Source organism: Uloborus diversus, chromosome 3 (assembly GCF_026930045.1).
Source record: "Uloborus diversus isolate 005 chromosome 3, Udiv.v.3.1, whole genome shotgun sequence".
Classification (NCBI taxonomy): Eukaryota; Metazoa; Arthropoda; class Arachnida; order Araneae; family Uloboridae; genus Uloborus; species Uloborus diversus.
The window spans coordinates 82,749,224-82,771,438 of NC_072733.1; the positions used below are offsets into that span (position 1 = coordinate 82,749,224).

A 22,215-nucleotide genomic window follows, 5' to 3' on the forward strand; every position below is an offset into this window, starting at 1 on the left:
CAACTGTAAAGACGGCATTTGAATAAAACTGCTATGTTTCAATAAGGACCGAGTCGTCCTTCCAAGCACACCTGAAGTAAAAGTGGACTGTTTTAACAACATGGCTACGAAGCAAACAACTTTTCCTTCTACACTGGTAATAAAGAGAACAAAAGATAGTATCTTTCTGCTATCTTTACTACGAATAGTAATGATTCTTTATTTTAGTTTAAAGGATTATTTAAAGATAATGACTAGATTGATTTCAGTAAAGTTATCGATACATTTTGAGGTACATACCAAAGAGTGCCCGCACATGAAAAGTGGGAGATCGGGATAGTCTTTTCTCACAAACTTAATATGCATCAAAGTATCTTCGACCAAATCATGCATGTCATTCATGAAAGCTCTAGTGCCATCGCTCTTCCCGTGGCCAACTAAAATAAAGACAAAGGAATAAATATGCAGGTTGAAACAAGTTAATTTGCAATTTAGAAAAAAAAATCCTTGCAAAAAGGGAGAAATAAATGGGGAAAACATAAGAAAAGAAAATCAAACGAAAACTTTAAGAGTCAAAAAAATATAGCAACAATGTACAGATGCGCCCCGATAGGAGGTCACTGTGACTTCTGAAAAATTTCCTTTCTCGAAAAATTGTCGGATGATTCGGCAAAATTTAGAATTCCATTCGGCAAAATTATCGTCATTCGGTTAAATTTGGAGTTTCATTCGGCAAATTGAGAATTTCCGCCAGCCCAAAAGTTAAAGTTCGGGGCGCCCCTGGCAATGTACAAAATAACTCGGGGGGAAAGCAATACTAATTTTTTGACGTCTAAAACTGTAACTTATTTACATTTTTGACATCATCAATAGATGTAATTTATTCTCCATAGGGGAAAGTGGTGTCATAAGACGAACAAACTTTTTAAACAGGAATTACGTATCCTGCTACATATGGGAGATAACGCTGTCCTGATTGCCTGCATATTCAAAATAGTTTTTATGCTGACGTTTAACAAACCATCCAAGGCCTTATTCTAAAAGTTATGAATAAATTGACCTTTATAAGTTGCAACTTTTTTTCATTTGTAAGGAATTCCTTTTTTTTTTTTTTTTTTTTTTTTTTTTGCTATTTCAAATGCCTCAAAATGTAATCTCATTTAATGCTAATCTCATTTATTCATGAATGAATATTGATTATTATTTCTTTTTAAAAATAGTTCTACTTCTAGGTTTTTGCATCCATAGTTCATAGTTACCTTGCATAAAACTTCAAGTGAATAATAATGGACAATAGTCGTGGAGAATTAAATAGCACGCTTTTTTATTTACGTATTACAAAAACTCCTAGTGATGAAAATGAAGCAAATGTCCATATTATCCAAAATTAACCAAGTTAGAAATAGGTTTCAACGATTTAAATTTTTTGATCATTTTCATTGAACTTTATTACCCTCACAATTATTAAAGTACTAATTCTGCTAACATTTTTTACGGATGTGTGACATATTTATATCTTCTAAACATCCAACAATTTAGGTGAGATTTAATATTGACTATTCAAAACTAGTTTGAAAGCTACTCTATTACATAACAGTAACATACTGCCCTAAGTACTAATGGCATTTTCAGTTAAAATGAAGAAACGTGTAGATTTTAAACTTTTATCAGAAAAAATTTAGTACAACACAAACTTCGGGAGAAGGAAGCCACCCCCCCCCCCCCCCCCTAAAGATTTTGACTAGAATGAAATTTTTTTGTATATTTTTTTAGTGTACTTACATCCTGTAGTATATAATATGAAAATTATTCAGATATGCATGCAAATATGCACTAAAAAATACCTAAAATATGCATTAAAACTAAACATTTGAAACGCTTTTTTTTTTTGTTTACTTAAGTGAAAAGTTGTTACACCTGAATATAAATTATTTAACCTCTTTTTTTGCACTGTGTTATTAAAGCGACAAATTGTTACTATTGCAAATTAATTTGAATGAAAAAAATTGAAAATAAAAAAACAGTGCAAACAGGAGGGGGGGGGGGGGGGTCCGTTTTCCCGCATTTCCAAACAGTGGCGGGAAATGGGGGAAAACGGTTGTCTTATTCGGTTTTGGATCAAAAGGTCATTTTACATAAGAATCTGCAGAAATTGTGTCAGAAGCATTTTTCATGCCTCCCAATCTAATTAATTTGCTCACAATGAAAAATTTAACCTTAACATTAAACAATTCTTTAGTTTTGAGAAATATGCGAAAACCTAAATTTCGCAAAGGAACAAAAGTTTTATTTTTTTTAATAGTTATGTTCGACTTCATTATTTACGTTAGTCAATTCAAATTGATAAAAAAAACCGCTTTAATATAAAAAGAACATATATTCAGAAAAAGAAAGTTCTATGTAGAAAATTACAATCTTTAGACCTCGAGGTAAATAAATCCATTACAAAAAGTTTTAAAAAAGTACGGAATACTAAAAAGCGAATTAAAAAATTAAAACAATAATGGTAATAAATAAAGAAAAAAGAAAATGAATAAAAACTTTACAGAAAAAAAAATAAGAGAAAAATAATAATAATAAAAACAAGTAGACACAGAAAAAAGAAGATAAACAACGCGCGTACACCGCAAGTACTGAAAGAGGTTTGTTTACTGTCTCTACGCGGAATCAGCTGTTAAAAAACCCTCCCATCCGCAAAATTTTCTCTCCCACTACAATCACTGACCTTTAAGTGACCTGTGCTCTTGAAAAAGCTTCATGAGGCATCGCCAACTATCCCCGCTAGCCCACGGGGGAAATTCCGAATTCTTACAAGCAGGTGCCTAAAAGCGGAAAATCACGTGAAAATACGGGGGCGTCTCTACGCTACATTTGTCGTAAAACACATTTTATATTAAAAAAGGGGGCCCTAATACTTAAATTTTGTTTTTCCATCATGTCAGTGTGTGTGGGGGAGGGGGGCCTATACAGACTCATTCTATATTAAAAACTCGTTTTTTGCTGGTGATTGCATCACATATCACACAAACACGAATAAATTCAATAAAATTGGTTGAGACAAAGGAAAAACTTTAAAATCCGGACGTTTTGTCCAGCCTGCTCAGAAAACTGGACGTTATGTCCTAGCTGTCCAAAAATGTGGACGTTCTGTCCTTGGACCTTTTGTCCGTCGGACATTGTGTCCGTTGGACGTTGTGTCCGTTGGACGTTATGTCCGTCGGACGTTATGTCCGTGGGATGTTTTGTCCGTTGGATGTTTTAGTCATGGATGTTATGTCCGTGGACATTATGGATCTAGACGTTATGTCCGGTTCCCGGAAAACTCCACATGGGCCGTCCTTAACTCGGGCCGTTTTCTGTGCATTCAAGGTGTGCGTACCGTTTTCCTCAATTTTATTTTTTAAAAAAAGTTCTTAGCTAGGCCGGCCGTTCTTGTGTCGAGGGCTACAGCCAGAACTGCTCTTTTTTGGATGGGGGGGGGGGAGAAGAGGACGGCCCTCCTTTTCCAACGGTCACTCTCAGGACGTTACTCTGTTCTTGCCTAACTATTACCGTATCTTGTTACGTAGGGAAAACGAAACAATGTCTTTGTTGGGTGGTTTTCGTCCAAAGCGAAGCCTTCAGGGTCCATGGGTGTCTCTCGTATCTGTTCGGGATTGATGTTTCCTGGAATTCTGGTAAGGAGTTTTATTGGGGGTGGGGATCTTTTTTTTGTGGCCATCTGAGACTGTCTGGGAAAAGATTACATTGAACCTTTTTCTAATGAAAGAAGATAAAGGCGACATCCTAAGAATAGAATGTATAGGAGCAAAACGACTGCTAAACAGCTTTTTTTTTTTTTTTTTTTCCTTTTCATCCTTCGTTTTCTTGTTATGTTTCCCAGCACTTTGCAATAGATAGATCCATGACTTTCTCAACCAATTAGACAATTTTGAGATCTCCTCAATTTCGTCTCTGAAGAAAAAACGAGTCATTTGTTATACACCGTGTTGACTGCTCAATGGGATTGCATGTGTTTTAAATCCAAGGGTGACAAGAATCTTTTTTAGGTAAGTTCTAAGTTAGTTAAGTATTTTTAATCATCGTGTTTTTTTTTTTTTTTTTTTTGTCATCAGCACTTTAAATAATAAGAACTTGAACTATCGGTTATAATTAAAACAAATTGACGTGTTACACAAAAATGGGTCAACCCACCAAGCAGTACTTTTGAGTAAATTGAGTTCTAAGCTGAACTTCATAGATGGCATATTAATTCCGAATTTGGGCTTAAATCGTCTTTGTATCCCCGTTGTGTATCAGTTTATCTGCCAACCTATGTGAATAACTCATTATTTTTTTGAAAATTTTTGTTGGATAGCTCATTTTTGTATAACACCGTCCAATTCATCTATTTCCGTTTAGCAAAGATAAAATTCACAAAAGTACAAACAGTATAAATATTTAAAACAGTGATTTCCAACATTTTTTTATCCGTCGCCCCCCTTACCTTTTTCCTTGGAAAAAAGCAAATTTTAGAGCAACGTAAAATCAATATTAGGTATTTTTTGCATACAGTGAAACCTTTGTAAGTTGGCCACTCGCGGTGCAGTAGTTTGGTGGTCAACTAAGACCGGTGGTCAACTCATAAAGGGCAGTAATGATTTTTTGAAATATTTTTTGTCATTCCTTGCACCGTGTATTCATTTTTCGAGGAATTCACCCTTATTACTCTTTCTGTTCAACTAACTTTCATTGCTTAACATTATTGAAAGTGAAACCATAATTAAAAATACTATTCAAATAGTTTTGTTATTTTTTCCTTGTTTTAAACTACATTAGACACTCTAGTTTTAGACATTCCATACGTGCCAGCTAATTTTCTCTTGCTTTCTCCTTTTTCAATTCATTTTAATATTTCATACTTTTTATTAATTTCAAGATTAACTAACTTTCTTTTTGAAGCCTTTTTATGTAACACTTATAGCACAAAGAGCAACAAGCTCGACTCTCTCAGTTCATAAAGGCAAAATTCAAATATCCTATATCTTAATCCCTTGCACCCGAAATAAGCCAGAAGGGCTCTTTAGCAAGCCCGTATCTGCGTACCCACAGTGCGGGGGGCTCACTTCCTCAAGGGAGCTAACGACCCTAAAAATTGAAGGAAAAAAGCTAGCATTAAGTAGTTATTTTAAAAAACTACTTATTAACTTTACAAATAGACACTGCTGACTACTAGGGAGATGCCCTACCCATTTTGTTGCAGAGGGCCCAAAATGTATAGATCCGAGCCTTAGCACAATTCCAGTATTGCAACAACCTATTGCAACTGAGAGAAAACACTTTGTACTTTTCTATTGACACCTATTTTTATTGAACAAAGTACAAAAAACTAGCTCAAATAGAACAACAAATGAAAAACAAGTTTGAAAAAAAAAGAGCAGCATAAGCTTTATGCTGCTGTTGAGTTAGTAAAATGCTAGTCCGTCTCCAAAGCATTAAAAACATTCTTATAAAGCTATCAAATAATAATAATAATACAATAATAATAAATTAATAAATAATAATATAAAAAAAATTACTGAAGAAAGTTTTAAAAAATTAACCAAGTTGCAAACTTACAAAGGGTTTTTTTACAATACTCCAAACCAAATTTGGCGTACATTAGTGGTCAAGATAGACAGGTGGTCAAGTTACAGAAGTTTTCCTTCATTATATAAGATAGGACTAATTCCGTTCCTGACAAAAGAAGTCAACTTGCAAGGGTAGTCAACTTTACAGGTTTTACTGTACTTAATTTTAATTTAAAGCCTAAATACTTTACCAATTTTATCCACTAATTGTTACACACATTTTTTAATAAACTAAGATTATTAATGTCCTTTTCAAAGACAGCAAAACATATTTATTTATTTATTTATTTATTTATTTTTCATTTTTTTCTTTTTCTTTTGTATAAAATTTAGGATTTGGATGAATAAAAAACTTCGGCAGTTTAAACTAGAAGAAAAAAAAAGAGAGAGAACGGTTTGTTCCGGTATCCAGAACCTGCCCTGAGTACAATTCGTATGCTTGTCCAAGATATGAGGATGTGCATGGTCCTCCTGAACTTAATTCATTTCTTTTTTAAACTTCATTTCTTTTTTAAACTCTTTTTTTGTCTAAACTCTGGACCATCGATTTTGCATACGTTTTCACTTTGAATATTTGCTGTTTTGTTTCAATTTTTAAATTCTTATGATTTATGTTTATTAATATTAATAAACGCAAATCATTAGAATTTAAAAATTGAAAAAATATAATGATTTATGTTTATTACTTATGTTTATTATTATAATTATCATTTAAATTTTTGTTTTGAATGTTCATTGCCCCCTGGAGGAACCAAATCAACCTTTTGGGGGTAATCGGTTAAACTCTAGTTGAACATATTTACTTACGAAAAAGAATACGCATATCTTATTGCTTTTCCCAATACATTTCTCCGTTTTCACTTTAAATCTTGGAAGCTGATAAATAAATTGTTCTTACTTGAAAACGTTGTGAGTCAGTGGAATATTATTATTAAAGGCAAGTTAAGAGCCATTATTTTGAAGTTCAGACAAGGTGTGGCAGTGACCATTTTTGATTTTTCTAATTTTTTTTATATGTCAAAGTAGGTCAGGAGAAGTGAGCATTCTGAAATTTTTAGCCTTCCAAAAATTTTTTTTTCGCTCGTTAAAAATTTCCAAAATTTGAGGTTTTGCAGCGCTTTTTTAGAAAAATTCTAAAAGTCTCATTTCATTGCGCTTTAGCTCTTTACAGAAACACCACCCCAAGGTTATGTTTATATTTATTGGTTGTACTGTATCTAGTGATGATGACTTCATAATTATTTTGGTTGGGGGTTGTTGCTTTCTTCAGATAAGGGGTCGCAAAGTATGGATTTTATCCGTTTTGGCGCAAGTTTAACCTGCGTTATTTCCCCCCAAAAGCCATTCCCCGAAAAAAATTTAACATATACTGAAAGTTTATACTATGAAGAGAGTAAATAGCACAAAATTTGTTTGAGGTTTAATTTTTTTTAGGAGAAAAATGCCCTGATATTTTTCAAATTTTCAAAAATTGTGCTTTTTTGATCACAATTAACTCAAAACAGCATCACTAGGAAAAAAACCTTTTATATATTATGATACCTGGATATGTGTAAAACATCATGAAAAAGAAAACAGTATGGGATCTCTTCTTGTTTTCTAGAAAATAATTTTTTTGTAGCTAATTTTATGCGTTTTCTCGTGCGTAAAACGTGTGTCTAGTATGCAGATTAGATCTGCTAAACTTAAAGTATGTAGTAGGAATGTATATATGGTTGAATAGAGAAAGAGAAAAAGACTAGCAATACTTTATTTTTCTGATTTTTACAAATTGATGGTATTTTAATTGCAGGTACATCAGAAAACGATAAATCGATATCATATTTGTATATATATATATATATATATATATATATATAGATTTATCGTATCAATCAAAAACTATTCTTTTTTATTTATGTCTATTTTCTATGTCATCTTCAAATACCTGTTCAGAGTTATGTTTCTTATGGTCTTGGTCAGGCATCTACCAGTCAACAAGGAGAAAACAAAGAAGAAAACATTTTGTCAATCTCATGTGAGGGGTGGGCTCTCCCAACTCGTAAAAGTACACGATTTTCAATGAAACAAAGAGAATTTCTTTAAGAAAAGTTCTTTTATGGTGAGAAAACCGTGAGAAATCAGACGCCCAACCAAGTAGAACATGCAATGAGAATAGAGATAGTTGAAGACATAAAAATTTTCCAACCGAACAATATCTGACAAAAAGTCAAATTCAAGCTGCTTTTAGCCGATATACAAAGCAAAGAAAAAAGGAAATAATACTGATTAATCAAGAACCGACAGCCTTTTAGAGGTATTTGAAGATAACATAAAAAATAGACATTTAGAGGAAAGTGAAGCAGATATTGTTCATGAAATTTCTTCCATTGCTATGGACATAAATAAATAAATAAGAAAGAATTATTTTGGGATTGATACGATAAAACGATAAATCAATATATATATATATGATATCAATTTATCGTTTTCTGATTTACCTGCAATTAAAATACCATCAATTTGTAAAAATCAGAAAAATAAAGTAGTGCTAGTCTTTTTCTCTTTCTTTATATATACATGTATACATTCTTACTACATCCTTTAAGTTTTAGCAGATCTAATCTGCGTACTGGACACACGTTTTACGCACGAGTAAACGCATAAAATGAGCTACAAAAAAATTATTTTCTAAAAAACAAGAAGAGATCCCATGCTGTTTTCTTTTTCATGATGTTTTACACATAGCCAGGTACCATAATATATAAAAGGTTTTTTTTCCTAGTGATGCTGTTTTGAGTTAATTGCGATCAAAAAAGCACAATTTTTGAAAATTTGAAAAATATCAGGGCATTTTTCTCCTAAAAAAAATTAAACCTCAAACAAATTTTGTGCCATTTACTCTCTTCATAGTATAAACTTTCAGTATATATGTCACATTTTTTTCCGGGAGTGGCTTTTTTGGGGGAAATAACGCAGGTTAAACTTGCGCGAAAACGGATAAAATCCATACTTTGCGACACCTTATCTGAAGAAAGCAATAACCCTCAACCAAAATAACTATGAAGTCATCATCACTAGATACAGTACAACCAATAAATATAAATATAACCGTGAGGTGGTGTTTCTGTAAAGAGCTATAGCGCACTGAATTGCGGTTTACAGAATTTTTCTAAAAAAGCGCTGCAAACCCTCAAACTTTGGGATTTTTTAACAAGCGAAAGAAAATTTTTGGAAGGCTAAAAATTTCAGAATGTTCACTTCTTATGACCTACTTTGACATATAAAAAAATTAGGAAAATCAAAAATGGTCACTGCCAAAATTTCCGTTTTTTGTCTGAATTTCAAAATAATGGCTCTTAATATGTAGCATAGGCCACACATATACCATAAAGCACAAGCGCGGCCAGAACTTGCCTTCTGTGGAGAGGGGAGGGAAGTTTGATCATAACTATCTTTACATGCATATAAACTACCGTATTAAAATTATTGGCAATCTAAATCTACGTTAAAACCAAGGGCCCGGGGAGGAGACCGCAATCCCCCCACCCCAAGTGTATATCCCATGATTTTCACTTTAGTTCTTAGAACCTGACAAATAAATTTCATTCACTAAATAACATTTTGAGAGATACCTTTGAAAATCAGTTTTCTCACTGAGACAAATGGCGACTTTTTCGGGCGAAACTCTTTTTTTTTTTTTGTAGAGTAATTCGGGCTTATCCGATATTTCCGATCAGTTCTCACTGTCTCATGATCTGTGATGTATTCATTCTGAACGGATATATTACGTTTGGTTTACATGAAAATTTTCATTAGTTTGAATACGTACAATACAATTTTAAGGAAAGTCGTTTTTAAAATAAAGAGTTTTTTCTAAAGGGTAAATAGTACCGCTCATGGCCATATGAGGTGGTGAGAAGCAAAGGGTAACAAGAGGAAAAATTAAAAACTTGGAGATAACCCGTACAAATGGTAGGTGGACCCCTCCTCTGTCTTGGGGCAAGAGATAGTACTAGTAACCCTGGTAGGTGCCGCTGTACAGCATGATTTAGAAAAAAATTCATTGAAAGCCAACTAGGATGTAATATTTATAAGAGTTATACTCAAAACTTGAAAATGTCTACTTACACCACTTTACTTCTCACTCCCTCAAATGTATTACGTTTTGTTTTAAAATAAGATTTTTATTCACTTTTACATAAACGAAATACTCTTAAATGCGGATTTTCAAAGAAGCCACACAGTTTTCAGTGTTTTTTTTTTTATTGCGTAGAGCAATTTAAGCTTGCAAATATTTTTGAGAAAGTTAGATCCTTGAAATATCACCTATATATTATGGGCGTTTGCTGCATGCTTGTTTTAAATCAATCTGCCCACTAGTTTGCTTGAAATGGAAAGTTAAATAAGGATTTCTGAAAAAAAAAAAAAAAAAAAATCTTGGTATTTCAGCGGGGGGGGGGGGAGGTGAGGGGGTGCTGGAGGAACCTTTTTTTTTTTTTGAAAAAACACACTAGAAACTTTTTAGGTTTGAAAAACTATAGCCAAACTTTTTTGGATGCGGTCGGCATGAATTTTTTTTCCACATTAAAAGTTCAGGGCCAGTCCGCCCCTGGTCATAGACACACAAAATAGAGAATCATTATTACAATAATTCTCTATTTTTCTCTAGGGCACGAAAGTATTCCTCTCTCTACTCCAAAAACTTTACTTCCTTTGTATCATTGAAGCAGATGCAATTTCTGAGAATGTAACTGTTTAGAATCAAACAAAAGGCACTTCTTTGTCTAATTCCCATAAAATTTATTTGAATTCTGCCCCTGCATGCAGTGACGTAACCAGAAAAAAGTTTTAGAAGAGCACATTAAAAGAACAAAAAACAAGCTTAAAAAGTTTTTTGATTGGATAAAAAATAACGGGTGTGTGGGGGGCAGTCAAATTTTTGAAATTTTAGTTTTTAAAACGCAGTTTTAGCCTTAAAATCGCGATTATAGGCTATGTTCATTGACGTTGGGGTAAGAGAGGGAGCTCAGAGACTTTCCGATCGATTATTTTTTAAAATAGATTGAAATCAATTCATTCTCCCCCCCTCTGCAAGTTTTCGAAATTGAAGTTTCAAAAACGCAACTTTAGACAAACTTTGAAGATTTTATGAATAGGAGGATCTGGATCATTACCCTGGAAAATTTTCAAACTTATGGTCCAAAAAATTGAAGCAATGCTTTACCTTCTGGGGATAGTAGATTTAAATTTTTCACAAGTGTCGTTTAAAAAACCCATTGCTTGTGATATTAAAGAAAGGCAGTATGGAGACCCTTGCACGAACATTTTTTTAAACTCAAGTCTTAAAATGCAATCGTAAGGCCATATACCTTACAAATATTTGATGCAAAAGAATGACATATATGTTTTTAACATATATGAAAGCTGGTGTTAGCAGGGCCTGATTACTCAAAAGGCTCGGGAAGCTTGAGCTTCCCCTCAGAGTTTTTAGGGGGCACAAATATCACTGTAAAACTATGCTTAACAATATCAGTTTCTGCTTTTAATTGCGTTTTTTTTTTTTGAGATATTGCAAAACATTCGAACTTGCTGAACAAAAAGGTCTGCATTTAATTTCCTTCGTGAAGTGTCAAATATGTTTCAAAATTAAAAAGTCAGTAATCCAACGCTATTAAGCACAAAACTTGCAAATGATTGCAGACACGTGTTTCGGTGTTATAAGGAACACCTTTTTCAATGCAAAGTGTGAGCTTTTGGATGAAAAGTCATCCGAAAGGCTTTTCTCGGATGACTTTTCATCCAAAAGCTCACACTTCTTTGCATTGAAAAAGGTGTTCCTTATAACACCGAAACACGTGTCTGCAATCATTTGCAAGTTTTGTGCTTAATAGGGTTGGATTACTGACTTTTTAATTTTTCAGCACAAAGGTATTTATTCTTTATATGGTTCAAAATGTTACTACCCAAATTTGCTGAGAATTCAAGTGCAATATATGTAATAACATTTCTGTCAGTCAGTAAAGCGGAATAAACTAAACTCTAAATTCTGCTGGGCTACTTAGCATTAGTCATTGTTGTATCAATGTCCATAGAATGTTAAGAAAAATTTCCCCTAGCAAAAGTGTATGTGTAAGGGGGGGGGGGGGGAGGAGCTGGGAGGTACCAAACTGAGACCGAGCTTTTCCTAATTTCAGAAGTTAATCGGGCCCTGGGTATTAAGTTGGTACAAGTAAAACCAAAAAACTCTTGAAAAGAATCATTGGATGAGTCCAGATCGATGTTTAATTTTGATGTAATTTACTTCGATAAATACATTTTCTATTTATAATCAGCAAACTATTTATTCGTGTTCTCAGTTTGATCAATTTGAGTGACTAATTCAGTTTTAACTGTTTGTCTTTAATCTAGTGGGATAACATTTTACTAGATAAATACTTGGATTTTTAACATTTTTTCGAAAAGTTTTTGGGTTATTAATGTTTCATAAATATTAGAAACAGATTCATTACTCGTATTTAAATTTGTATTATGCATAGCCCTCTGATTGTTCTTTTAATTAATGAGTAAAAAATTCAAGTATGACGCGTTCATGCGTATTATGCACTGCTGTTATAACTAACTTGATTTTTCTGTATGTATAAGGGGGGGGGGGGGGCACCAGGAAACTTTCACCCGTCAGTTTTTCGGTCGGCCCTGTGTAGCCCGTCTCCCATAAGTACAATCCGAATCAGATTTAAAAAAAAAAATTAATAAATAAAAAAAAAACACTTCCAACCAAAAAGAATAATAATAATTTAATATTTCAAAATACCGTTGCTTTTCCCCAATCTCAAATTTCAAAATTCCGTCCGAAAAAAGTCCCTAGGGGGACTGAATTTAGCAGGAGTTCCCCCCCTCAGGAGCAAGGGCGCACCCCCCCTAATATCGCGAAGCCTCCCTAACCAGGGCGCAGTCTTCAAAATGACCCCCCCCCCCCCCCCCGGTGGGCACCCCTGCATTTAGAATGAAAAACATTTGCGTAGCCTACAAGGAGAAAAAGCAGATCCTCATAGACTACAACATTTGAGAAGTCCCCGAAGTTGAATAAGTGAACATGTTTTGAAGCGCCATCTGTTGGAGACATTTAGACATATTGTTTCCGCATTAGACATAAAAATATGTATTTAAGAATGAAATGCGGTAATGAGGGTAGAACACTTTTTTTTTTCTTTTCAGCTTTTCCACAGATAATAAAGTCAAGTTTTTAATGACATTAGTTTTTCTGTTTGAAACCAGAGATAAAATTGAAGATAATTATGTTTTAACGCTGTTTGTGTTACTATTTATATTTACCGGCCAGCTAAGGAAAATTTTTAATGAGTAAATTAGCTTTACTGCTTTGTTGAAACGCACTTAAATTACTTGAAAAATCTCATTTATACATTTTTTTCCAATTACTGAAAAAAAAAAAGTCTATTGCCATAAGAATACGAAAATAATATTAAATATACAACAACTAACTCAATAACTTTGATTTCAAGTAAGGCGTTAAAATTAGCTGAATATTATTTATCGTCATAATTGAGAACATTTTAATACCCACTTACTTGTTCACGACTCTGTTCTAAGTGGAATATAACACGTTAAAATTTAAAAAGTTACAGAATAAAAAGGAAATATGTGACACGTAAATTAAACAAGTAACAAGATCAAGTAAGACATATAGTAGCATCTTACTTCAATATTATCCCGAAATGCAGCTAAATTCTGCAATTAAGATCTTCTGTAGCTGAAACTTTTGAATTGATACTAGGGTGTCCATGGGGGGGGGGGGGGGGGGGAGGCGTCGCTAAGTCAAAAAACTGAGGGGGGGAGGGGTACGCATTTGGCGGCCCCTTAATTGTTCCAAACGCATGTTCCAATATGCAGAGAGAGAGAAGATTTAGCTTCTGGTTTAGCAGGAATAGTCATATTACTAGGCCTTAGTACTAGAAATATAAATTTAATCTGAAGGATAATATTCAGTCAGAAATAGGAGTGAGTAAAAACGACAACAACGTCTATAAAGTACAAATAAAGTAGTATAAAAGAGTTAAAAACTCAGCAAACAGCTGTTTCGGGGCTGTCACGTGCAAGCCCCTTCATCAGTGCAAAAAAGAACTAAAAGTCCACACAATGTAAACCAGGACGATAAATGAACAGAAAATGGAAGGCAGCAAAGTAAATAGGCAGGGAAACCGGAAACACATGCGTCACAGAACAACAACGACACTCTCCCTCCCATTGTTTCTAATATTGGTACTGCTCCTACAAACTGGCAAAATTTTTGGTTTCTGTTTTTTCACCGCTACTATCCAGCAACTCTTTCACTGTTCGAAATTCTTTGAATTTTGTTAACAAACTTCGTAATTTTCAGTTAAAAGATCATGTCATGGCCTCTTTCGACGTTAAATCTCTTTTCACTAACATGCCGGTTGAGGGGGCGTTGGATTGTCTTAAAATGAAATTGGTTGAACATATTTTTTCTTGTTTTGAGATCGATGAATTGTGTAAGCTAACCAGGTCCTTCTTAGAACAAAATACTTTTATTTTCGACAACAATTTTTTCCGAATGACCGAGGGTTTCGCGATGGGTAACCCGTTGAGTCCTATCTTAAGCGACTTTTATAAGCACTATTTTGAGGTTAAATTATTTAAAATTTTACAGTTTCCATTTTACGTCAGGTATGTTGATGATATTTTTGTTCTTTTGGACTCTTCTTTCCGTGACTATGATAGTCTTTTGTCGGTTTTAAACTGTATTGATCCACATATTCAATTCACCGTTGAAATGGAATCTAAAAATCATCTCTCTTGGATGTTTCCATCACTCGTTCTGATAATAATTTTATCACTACTGTTTTCCATAAACCCTTTGCAGTCACTCTTCCCCCACATAAATTATCTGTTCATCCCCCTCAACAAAAATTAGCGGCATTCAGAACTTTTGTTTTCCGGGCTTTAACGATTTGTTCTTGTTCCAATTTACTCGCTGCAGAACTGAATTATTTAAAAAGTGTTGCATCAGATCAGGGGTTTACAATTGACATCATTGACACCATACACAAGAAACTTATCAATTCAACTAATAAAAATCAAGCACTGTCTAAGATGAATTATTCTAATTTGGTTGTTTTACCCTTTTTTCCAAGAATCAGTCTTCAAATTGCAAGAATTTTAAAAAAGTTTAATTTTTCAGTTGCATTTTCCCCTGTCAAAAAACTTAAATTTTCGCAACTAAAACACCCGGTTCCGGAACTTGACCGATGGGGCATTTATAGCATTTCTTGTAAGTGTCAAATGACATACATAGGACAGACCCGACGTTCTCTTAAATTCCGTAATAAAGAACATGAAAATTATATCAAGAAGCAAGATTTAAAACGTTCCTCGATTGCACAACACTGTTGGTCTTTCAATCATTTTTTCGATTTTTCTTCTTCTGCCAAGGTTATTCATGGGTGTTCCTCGATTTATGATTGGATTTTTGGGAATCTTATTACATTTGGAAAAATTCTGCTTCAATAGTTAATGATTTGTCGAGTACTCCCCTTTCCCCAGTGTTTGGAAATCTTATCTTTAAAAAACTTTTTTCTGTTTGTGACGTTTTCCCGCACTATTGGTATCGTTGTTATTCTGTGACCACGGAGTAGGAAGAAGGAGAGAAATGTCCTACGGGATTTCTAGTGTAAAAGTAGCAACGTTTGTTCACTATTTCCAAAGGGCGCTGTATGTGCACCGCTCCCGACAATCGCAGCAGATCAATGTAAATGATGCTAAGTTTCTCCTTTTTTTAGAGAGCAGCTATTACAGCAAAAAAAAGAAAAAAACTACTGGAAATTGGATGTAATAAGGGGCCAATATAGTGGACGATGTACGGCTTTCGTTCACAGGAAGTTAGCGCAGTATTTTGATGGAAAAATTTATTTTATTTTTCATCACCAACTTGCCGAATTCGTCTGCTATTAATATTGCGCTGTGCGATGTTTCATTTTTTACGAGTTGGAATGTTTCTATTCCTGTAAATAATTGACGAAATGAGAATGTTGTAGAATTAATTACGTAAACCCTTTTTTTTAATTAGTTGTGAATTTCGTGACATATTTCGAGAACTAATTAAAGCGAAATTATTTTTTGCTTTCACGATTTTTTAACAGATAAAAATAAATGTTAATGTTCTATTCACTTAACTTCAAGCTGATATTGATTACAATAATTTTATTCACGTGTTTACTCACTGCTTAAACAGAATTGTTATCATTATTTTTTTATTACTGCATTTTTTTCGACAACCAAATGGAAAAAAAATCGAGAAACCTTATTCATTCAAAAAATTATACCTCAGAACGCTTTTTTGAGATAGTTTGTGGGGTTTTCTGTTGAAATTAATCATGTGTATTTTTTAAATGAAAAAGGTTTCCCGATTTTTTTTCGATTTGGTTGTAGAAAAAATTGCAATAATAATAAAAAAAATAATGTTAACAATTCTGTTTAAGCAGTGAGTAAACACGTGAATAAAATTATTACAATCAATATCAGCTTGAAGTTAAGTAAATAGAACATTAACATTTATTTTTATCTGTTAAAGGTCGTGAAAGCAAAAAATTGTTTCGCTTTAATTAGTTCTCGAAGCATGTCACGAAATTTACAACTAATTAAAAAAAGTATTTACGTAATTAATTCTACTACATTCTCATTTCGTCAATTATTTTCAGGAATAGAAACATTCCAACTCGTAAAAAATAAAACATCGCACAGCGCAATATTAATAGCAGACGAATTCGGCAAGTTTGTGATGAAAAATAAAATAAAATTTTCCATCAAAATACTGCGCCAACTTCCTGTGGACGAAAGCCGTACATCGTCCACTATATTGGCCCCTTATTACAACCAATTTCCAGTATTTTTTTTTCTTTTTTTTGCTTTAATAGCTGCCTTTAAAAGAATGAGAAACTTAGCATCATTTACATTGATCTGCTACGATTGTCGGGAGCGGTGCACATACAGCGCCCTCTGGAAAAAGTGAACAAACGTTGTCACTTCTGCATAGTAAAGATTTATCTCCTTCCCTTTAACCTCCCTGTCTGTGACGCATGTGTTTCCGGTTTCCATCCTTTTTACTTTGCTGCCTTCCATTTTCTGTTCATTTATCGTCCTGGTTTACATTGTGTGGACCTTTAGTTCTTTTTTGCACTGATGAAGGGGCTTGCTTGTGACAGCCCCGAAACAGCTGTTTGCTGAGTTTTTAACTCTTTTATACTACTTTATTTGTACTTTATACACGTTATTGTCATTTTTACTCATTCCATAGTACAAAGTTTTCGACTGCTTTTTTACAGAAATAGGAGTGTCGGAGGGCTTCCTCCTGGTATTTTTTCGAAACTGAAGGTATAAAAAACGCAGTTTTAGACTATATTTTAAGTTGGGGAGGAAAAGGAGATGAGGTCCGATAGCCTCTCCCGAAAATCCACCCCTCCCCCTCCAAATTTAAATTCCCAAAACACAGTCGTACGTTATATTTGATTACATATTGATAGGGGGTCCGGGGGTTCTCCCCTGGGAAATATTCAAGATTGTTATTTGAAAAACACGTTTTCAGACGATCTGTGGTGATGTTAAGGGAGACTCGAGGTCATCCCTCGATAAGTTTTAAAACTTCAAACTCCAAGCTCGCAATTGTGAATGATTTCCTATTGTGATAGGTAAAGGGGGGTCCGGGGGCTCTCCCCCGGGAAAAATTTGAAAATTGTGTTTCGCAAAATGCAGTTTTAGACGATCTGTGGTCATATTAAGGGAAAGAGAGAAGCGGGGGGCATCCCCCCGAAATTTTTAAAATCGAAAACTTAAAAACGCGGTTGTAGGCTTTTTTTTGTTAAAATTGAGTACAACGCCAGTTTCTTGGAACTAAAGCTCCGAAAACGTAACTTAAGCCAACCCTGAATGAAAGGGGGGGGGAGAGTTTTGAAGGGGCTCGTGCACAGAAATATTTCGTAATTGAAGCACTAAAAGCGAGATTTAAGACGTTTTACGATGATGTTGGCGAGAGAGATAGAGAGAGGAGGGGGGGTGGCATTGTCTCGAAAATTTTTCGATGTGTAGAAAACGCAGTTTTAAAAGATTTTTGGTAATGTTTATGGGTGGAGAGATTCGGAGTCCTTCCCTGGTAAATTTTCAAAATTGAAATTCAATTGGCGCAATCGTAAGCGATATTCAATACTGTTAGAGGGGTAGGGGGGTTGGGAGATCTCCCGCGAAAAAATTTCTGAATTGAACCCTTAACAATGAAATTTTTGAGGATCTTCGGTAACAGTGGGAGGAGGACAGGTTCGGGAGACCTCGGGGAGTTTAAAATCAAAGTCTTCAAAAGACGAAATTTATTCGACTGTGAATGATGACGAATGATTAATTGAGAAGACGTTTTTCGGGGGTTACGTTGAGAGCACTCTCATGGTTTTTCGAAACTGCAGTCCTAAATACTCATGTGTAGACCGTCTTCAATGACGCAAGGGGAAGGGATGGGGTTTGAGAACGTTTTCTCGGATTTTTTTCAAATCCGAAGTTTTAAAAACTCACTTCCAGGCCATTTAGGGACGTAAAAAAAAGAATTTGGAGTTCTCTACTCTACCCTCAGTTTGGCTACGTCCCTATCTTCCTTTTAAATTTTAATTATTGATAAACATGTTGTGGTAATACTTTCTTTCAATTTTAATTTGCCAAACACGATTATTTGCTTGCATTTTTCATAGTAAAATTCTCAAATTCCAGCCCAATATTTTTGTTTTCATGAAATACAAGCGTCTGCGGCCCCAGGAAAAGTACTTTTAACATTTTGAACGGGTGTAGTTATTTTCTGTGATACCTTAGGTCTTATTTATTCCACTTCATTTTATTTTAAATGTGTCTCCTGTATCTCTTGATCAAGCTTTGATTTACTTACGATTTTTACGTCCAAACATTTAGAACTTCTGGTGTAAGTATTCATCACAATACTTTGAATCTCATTTAGCATTAACTGTTTTTTCCCCTCTCTCTGTTTCAAATATATTTCGGCAACCCATGCATTTTTCTCCACTTAGAAACAATAGGGAAGTTATTAATTTTTAAAGTTCAAGCTCTTGTGACGTCAAATGGCATTGGAAGTGACGTCATGCCCTCTTCCGATAGGGGAGAAGCCGAAGGTCAAGCATTCGACTTCGAAGACGAAACATAAAAGGCTTATGTTTACATCTCCTCGCATTACTCCTCGCGTTTCTGGAACATTAAACCTCTCATCCTCTCGAAAATATTCGAATATCCTCATTGATGTTACATGAGGAAAATTATTTAGATTGTGCTTTAACGAATCCGGTCTTCATAGTGTGTTCAAAAGGATTATTGAATTTCTAAAAAATAAAAATATCAGCGCGCTCAAAATGTTCCTAGCGAAAACAAGGGATCTTCGGCGGAAGGCTGCCCATTCCCGCCCTGTGACGTAGGCTCGTGACGTTTCAGAAGCGCGCACTTTTGCGCGTGGATTTTTAAAAATTCGTTAAAAATCAACCACGGTGTTTAAAAATTCGGCGATGGTGAATTTTTTAGTTTTGAGGGTCAATTAACAATATCCAATAGCCAAAATATGAACATTTAATAGGTTGCAACTTCCCTATTTTCAGGACAATATTTTTCATCAAAAAAATTACATATGGGAATGTTTCGACGGCCCCTATGAAGCCATCCTATTTATTTATTTATCTATTTTTCTTTTTTTTAACTGAAGAACCATGAAACATGGTATTGTGTAACCAGGGCCGCCGAGAGACAAGGCGTGCACGTTTTGTCGCCGGTCCTCCCTTATGCTAATTTTCTTTATGCGCAATACTTTAATACTGCAATACCGGGACCATAGTTTCCGACTAGATAGACATACCCACTATGCGGTCTAGTGAGTAGTGCACTAAATACTTTTTTTTTTTGCGTTAAAAAATGTTTGAAGCGCACATTTCCGCGGCCCTTACTTTGATAATCTTAATAAAAAAGAATCATTATATTTTCCATTCCAATTTTACAGAAAAATTACTTTTTGTCACTATTATTTCAATTGTTCGTTTAAATTTACTATTTTAATTTTTTTACAAAGACGAGTTTTCCTTTTTCTTCGTTTGTAGCATCGCTAAAAGGAAATTGGCGGCCCCACTTCTGAAAAATTGGAGGGGTGTAACACCCCCACACACCCCTTGGCGTCGGCCCTGAGGGGGGGGGGTATGGCGCCATTGAATTTTTAGGGGGGGGGGTGTTTTGAGGGTATTTTGGAGGGGGCCTTCGTGGAATTTGAGGGACTGTGCTCTTGGGGGTGAGGGTGAGCACCCCTATCGATACTATGCTTCCAGCAAACTTATCATGAATTTCAGTGAAAAAAAGTTCACACACTTTTTAAAGGATATGAAAGACTGAACCACAGAAAAAGAGTAGGGGAAAGGGGGCGCATGTAAACATGGTATGTTTTACTAGGATAACTTCGAGCAAAACAGCGTGAAAAAATCTCTCAAGTATTGGCAGCACCAGTCCTCTTTGCCAAACTTTTGGCGCAATGAGTCATTTTATGTTTCTGTGTGTGTGTGGGGGGGAGACAACTTCACTGTTTTTATCATTTTATCAGTCCTCTTCACCTGAAACATATTTTAAACTACTAAGCCAAACTTATTAATTGCAAAACATTATATGAATATTCAAGTGATTTTATGACAATATTTAGATTTCTTTTTTAAAGTAAGCATTCTTTAGTTTTGCTTGTTAGTTCTAAGGTAGATAATGGGGCAATTATGATCACAACATCTGGGCGCACACGTGAACACTTTCCATAGTATTCCTCCGTAATATTAATCTTAGTGTAGGATATTATAAGTGTTAAAAAATGTAAATATTTGCAAGAATTTTTTTCTGTTCTGTAATCAGTTTGTAAATTTATTGTTAATTGTTATAATGAATATTAACATTCGTGAATTTACTTTTGTTATTCTTATTCTTCTTTTTCCTCCTTTTTTTTTCTTTTTTGTTGCTAAATAGTTGGTGAACAATTCAGTGCAATAATACTTACGGGAAATAAAAAGACATAAAATATTACGTAAGTTTAATGATATAAGTTTAAAATCATTTTACAGTATATTATCCTATTTGTAGGAAGCATAAAAGCAATATACAATTCGAATTATCTTTACATAATAAAATATTCTTTGTACTATGTACTCTTGTAAGTTTTTTTTTTTTTTTTTTTTTTTGGTGCCTATCCAGCGACCAGAATAGACTACCAGAGTTTAAAGTTTGACAGTGAACATATTTATATATTTAGGAAAAAATGTTTTCTTAATGACACAATACCTGCACAATTCCAACCGACACAGTATAGGTTACAAACCTTTCAATGTAATTGTTGGATACATATATATTTCATATTAAAGATTTTTTTTTCCTAATTTGATGCTTGCACTGCATTTATTAATCTTGTTCATATGTGCCTCAGACTTGTACACAAGTCCCTCTCGATAGGGGCACATGTTAACAATTGAAGAAATTTTTTCAAAAATACCATAAAGTTAAGATTTTTTTTTTTTAATCTCAAAAAAATATGGTAAAAAACTTATTTTGGTAGCTTATTCTGATTCCTCCCCCCCCCCCAATTGATGGAATGACAAAAACCGTTCATTAGCTGTGCAGACATTAGTAATTTTCTTTCATCGAAAGTCACGCTATAGAATAAATTATCTAAAAGATAATTATACTCTCAATCCCAGTAGCAGAATCTCTTTCTACGGTCTACGACGCAAAGAAAGTTTAAAAAGTTCTGTAAAATAAACCGATATTTGATAATTCGTAAAATGTAAATCGACCCCGAGAAATGCATAAAAATAAGATGACAATACAAGTACATGCTTATAAATTAATTGTATCCTAGAAAATACGGTACAAATCGTTATAAGTCAAAATTTTAAGATTTTGATTCCTTTAAAAAATTAAGGTTTCTTTTTCCTCAACTAAGAAAAAGTTTGCATAGTTCCTCAGGAATCTGCGATGCACTGCAGCGTCGCGAAGTTTCTGCTAGCGAACTCTTGAACTCTAGACCAACTCTGTAGCTCAATGGATAATTGGCATTGCCTCTAGATTTAATAAGTTACGTTATTATAATTTATATGTATGAGATTGAATAAGTCAACATATTCTAAACATTAACGTTAAGTGGGAGTTGTTCTTTATTGAATAGGAAAACATTGCTGATTTTATGTAATCAAGGATAGTCTTCTATAATCCTTATCTGCATACAAACTAATTTTGTGCAAATTTCATGAAAATCGGCCGAAAGGTCTAGGCGCTATGCGCGTCGCAGAGATCCAGACAGAGAGACTTTCAGCTTTATTATTAGTAGAGAAGATAATGCTTAGCACACTAAATTGGAAGGTGTTCGTTGCAGATGCAAATTACATTACCAAACACAATTACTATGCACCTTCATAGCGTCAACACTCATCTCTTTCTGTGAAACGCTCAAGTCACTGAAACCTCCTTATAAGAAGCAATATTTAACGCTGTGAATGCTCTGTATTGACAGCCCAATCGACGGTTCCTCCATCAGTTTTTTCAAAATATGATTTTAATC

The 22,215-nt window shown here is 34.2% G+C and overlaps 1 protein-coding gene across 1 annotated transcript in view; it reads right to left on the reverse strand.

Moving 5' to 3' along the window:
* The window catches only part of LOC129218827 (monoglyceride lipase-like), a 112,797-nt gene that overhangs the window by 39,175 nt on the left and 51,407 nt on the right, over nucleotides 1–22,215 (reverse strand). The window contains exon 3 of the mRNA XM_054853148.1: nucleotides 280–416. Within this exon, the coding sequence (XP_054709123.1) occupies nucleotides 280–416 (137 nt within the window). The remainder of the gene's footprint in view (nucleotides 1–279; nucleotides 417–22,215) is intronic.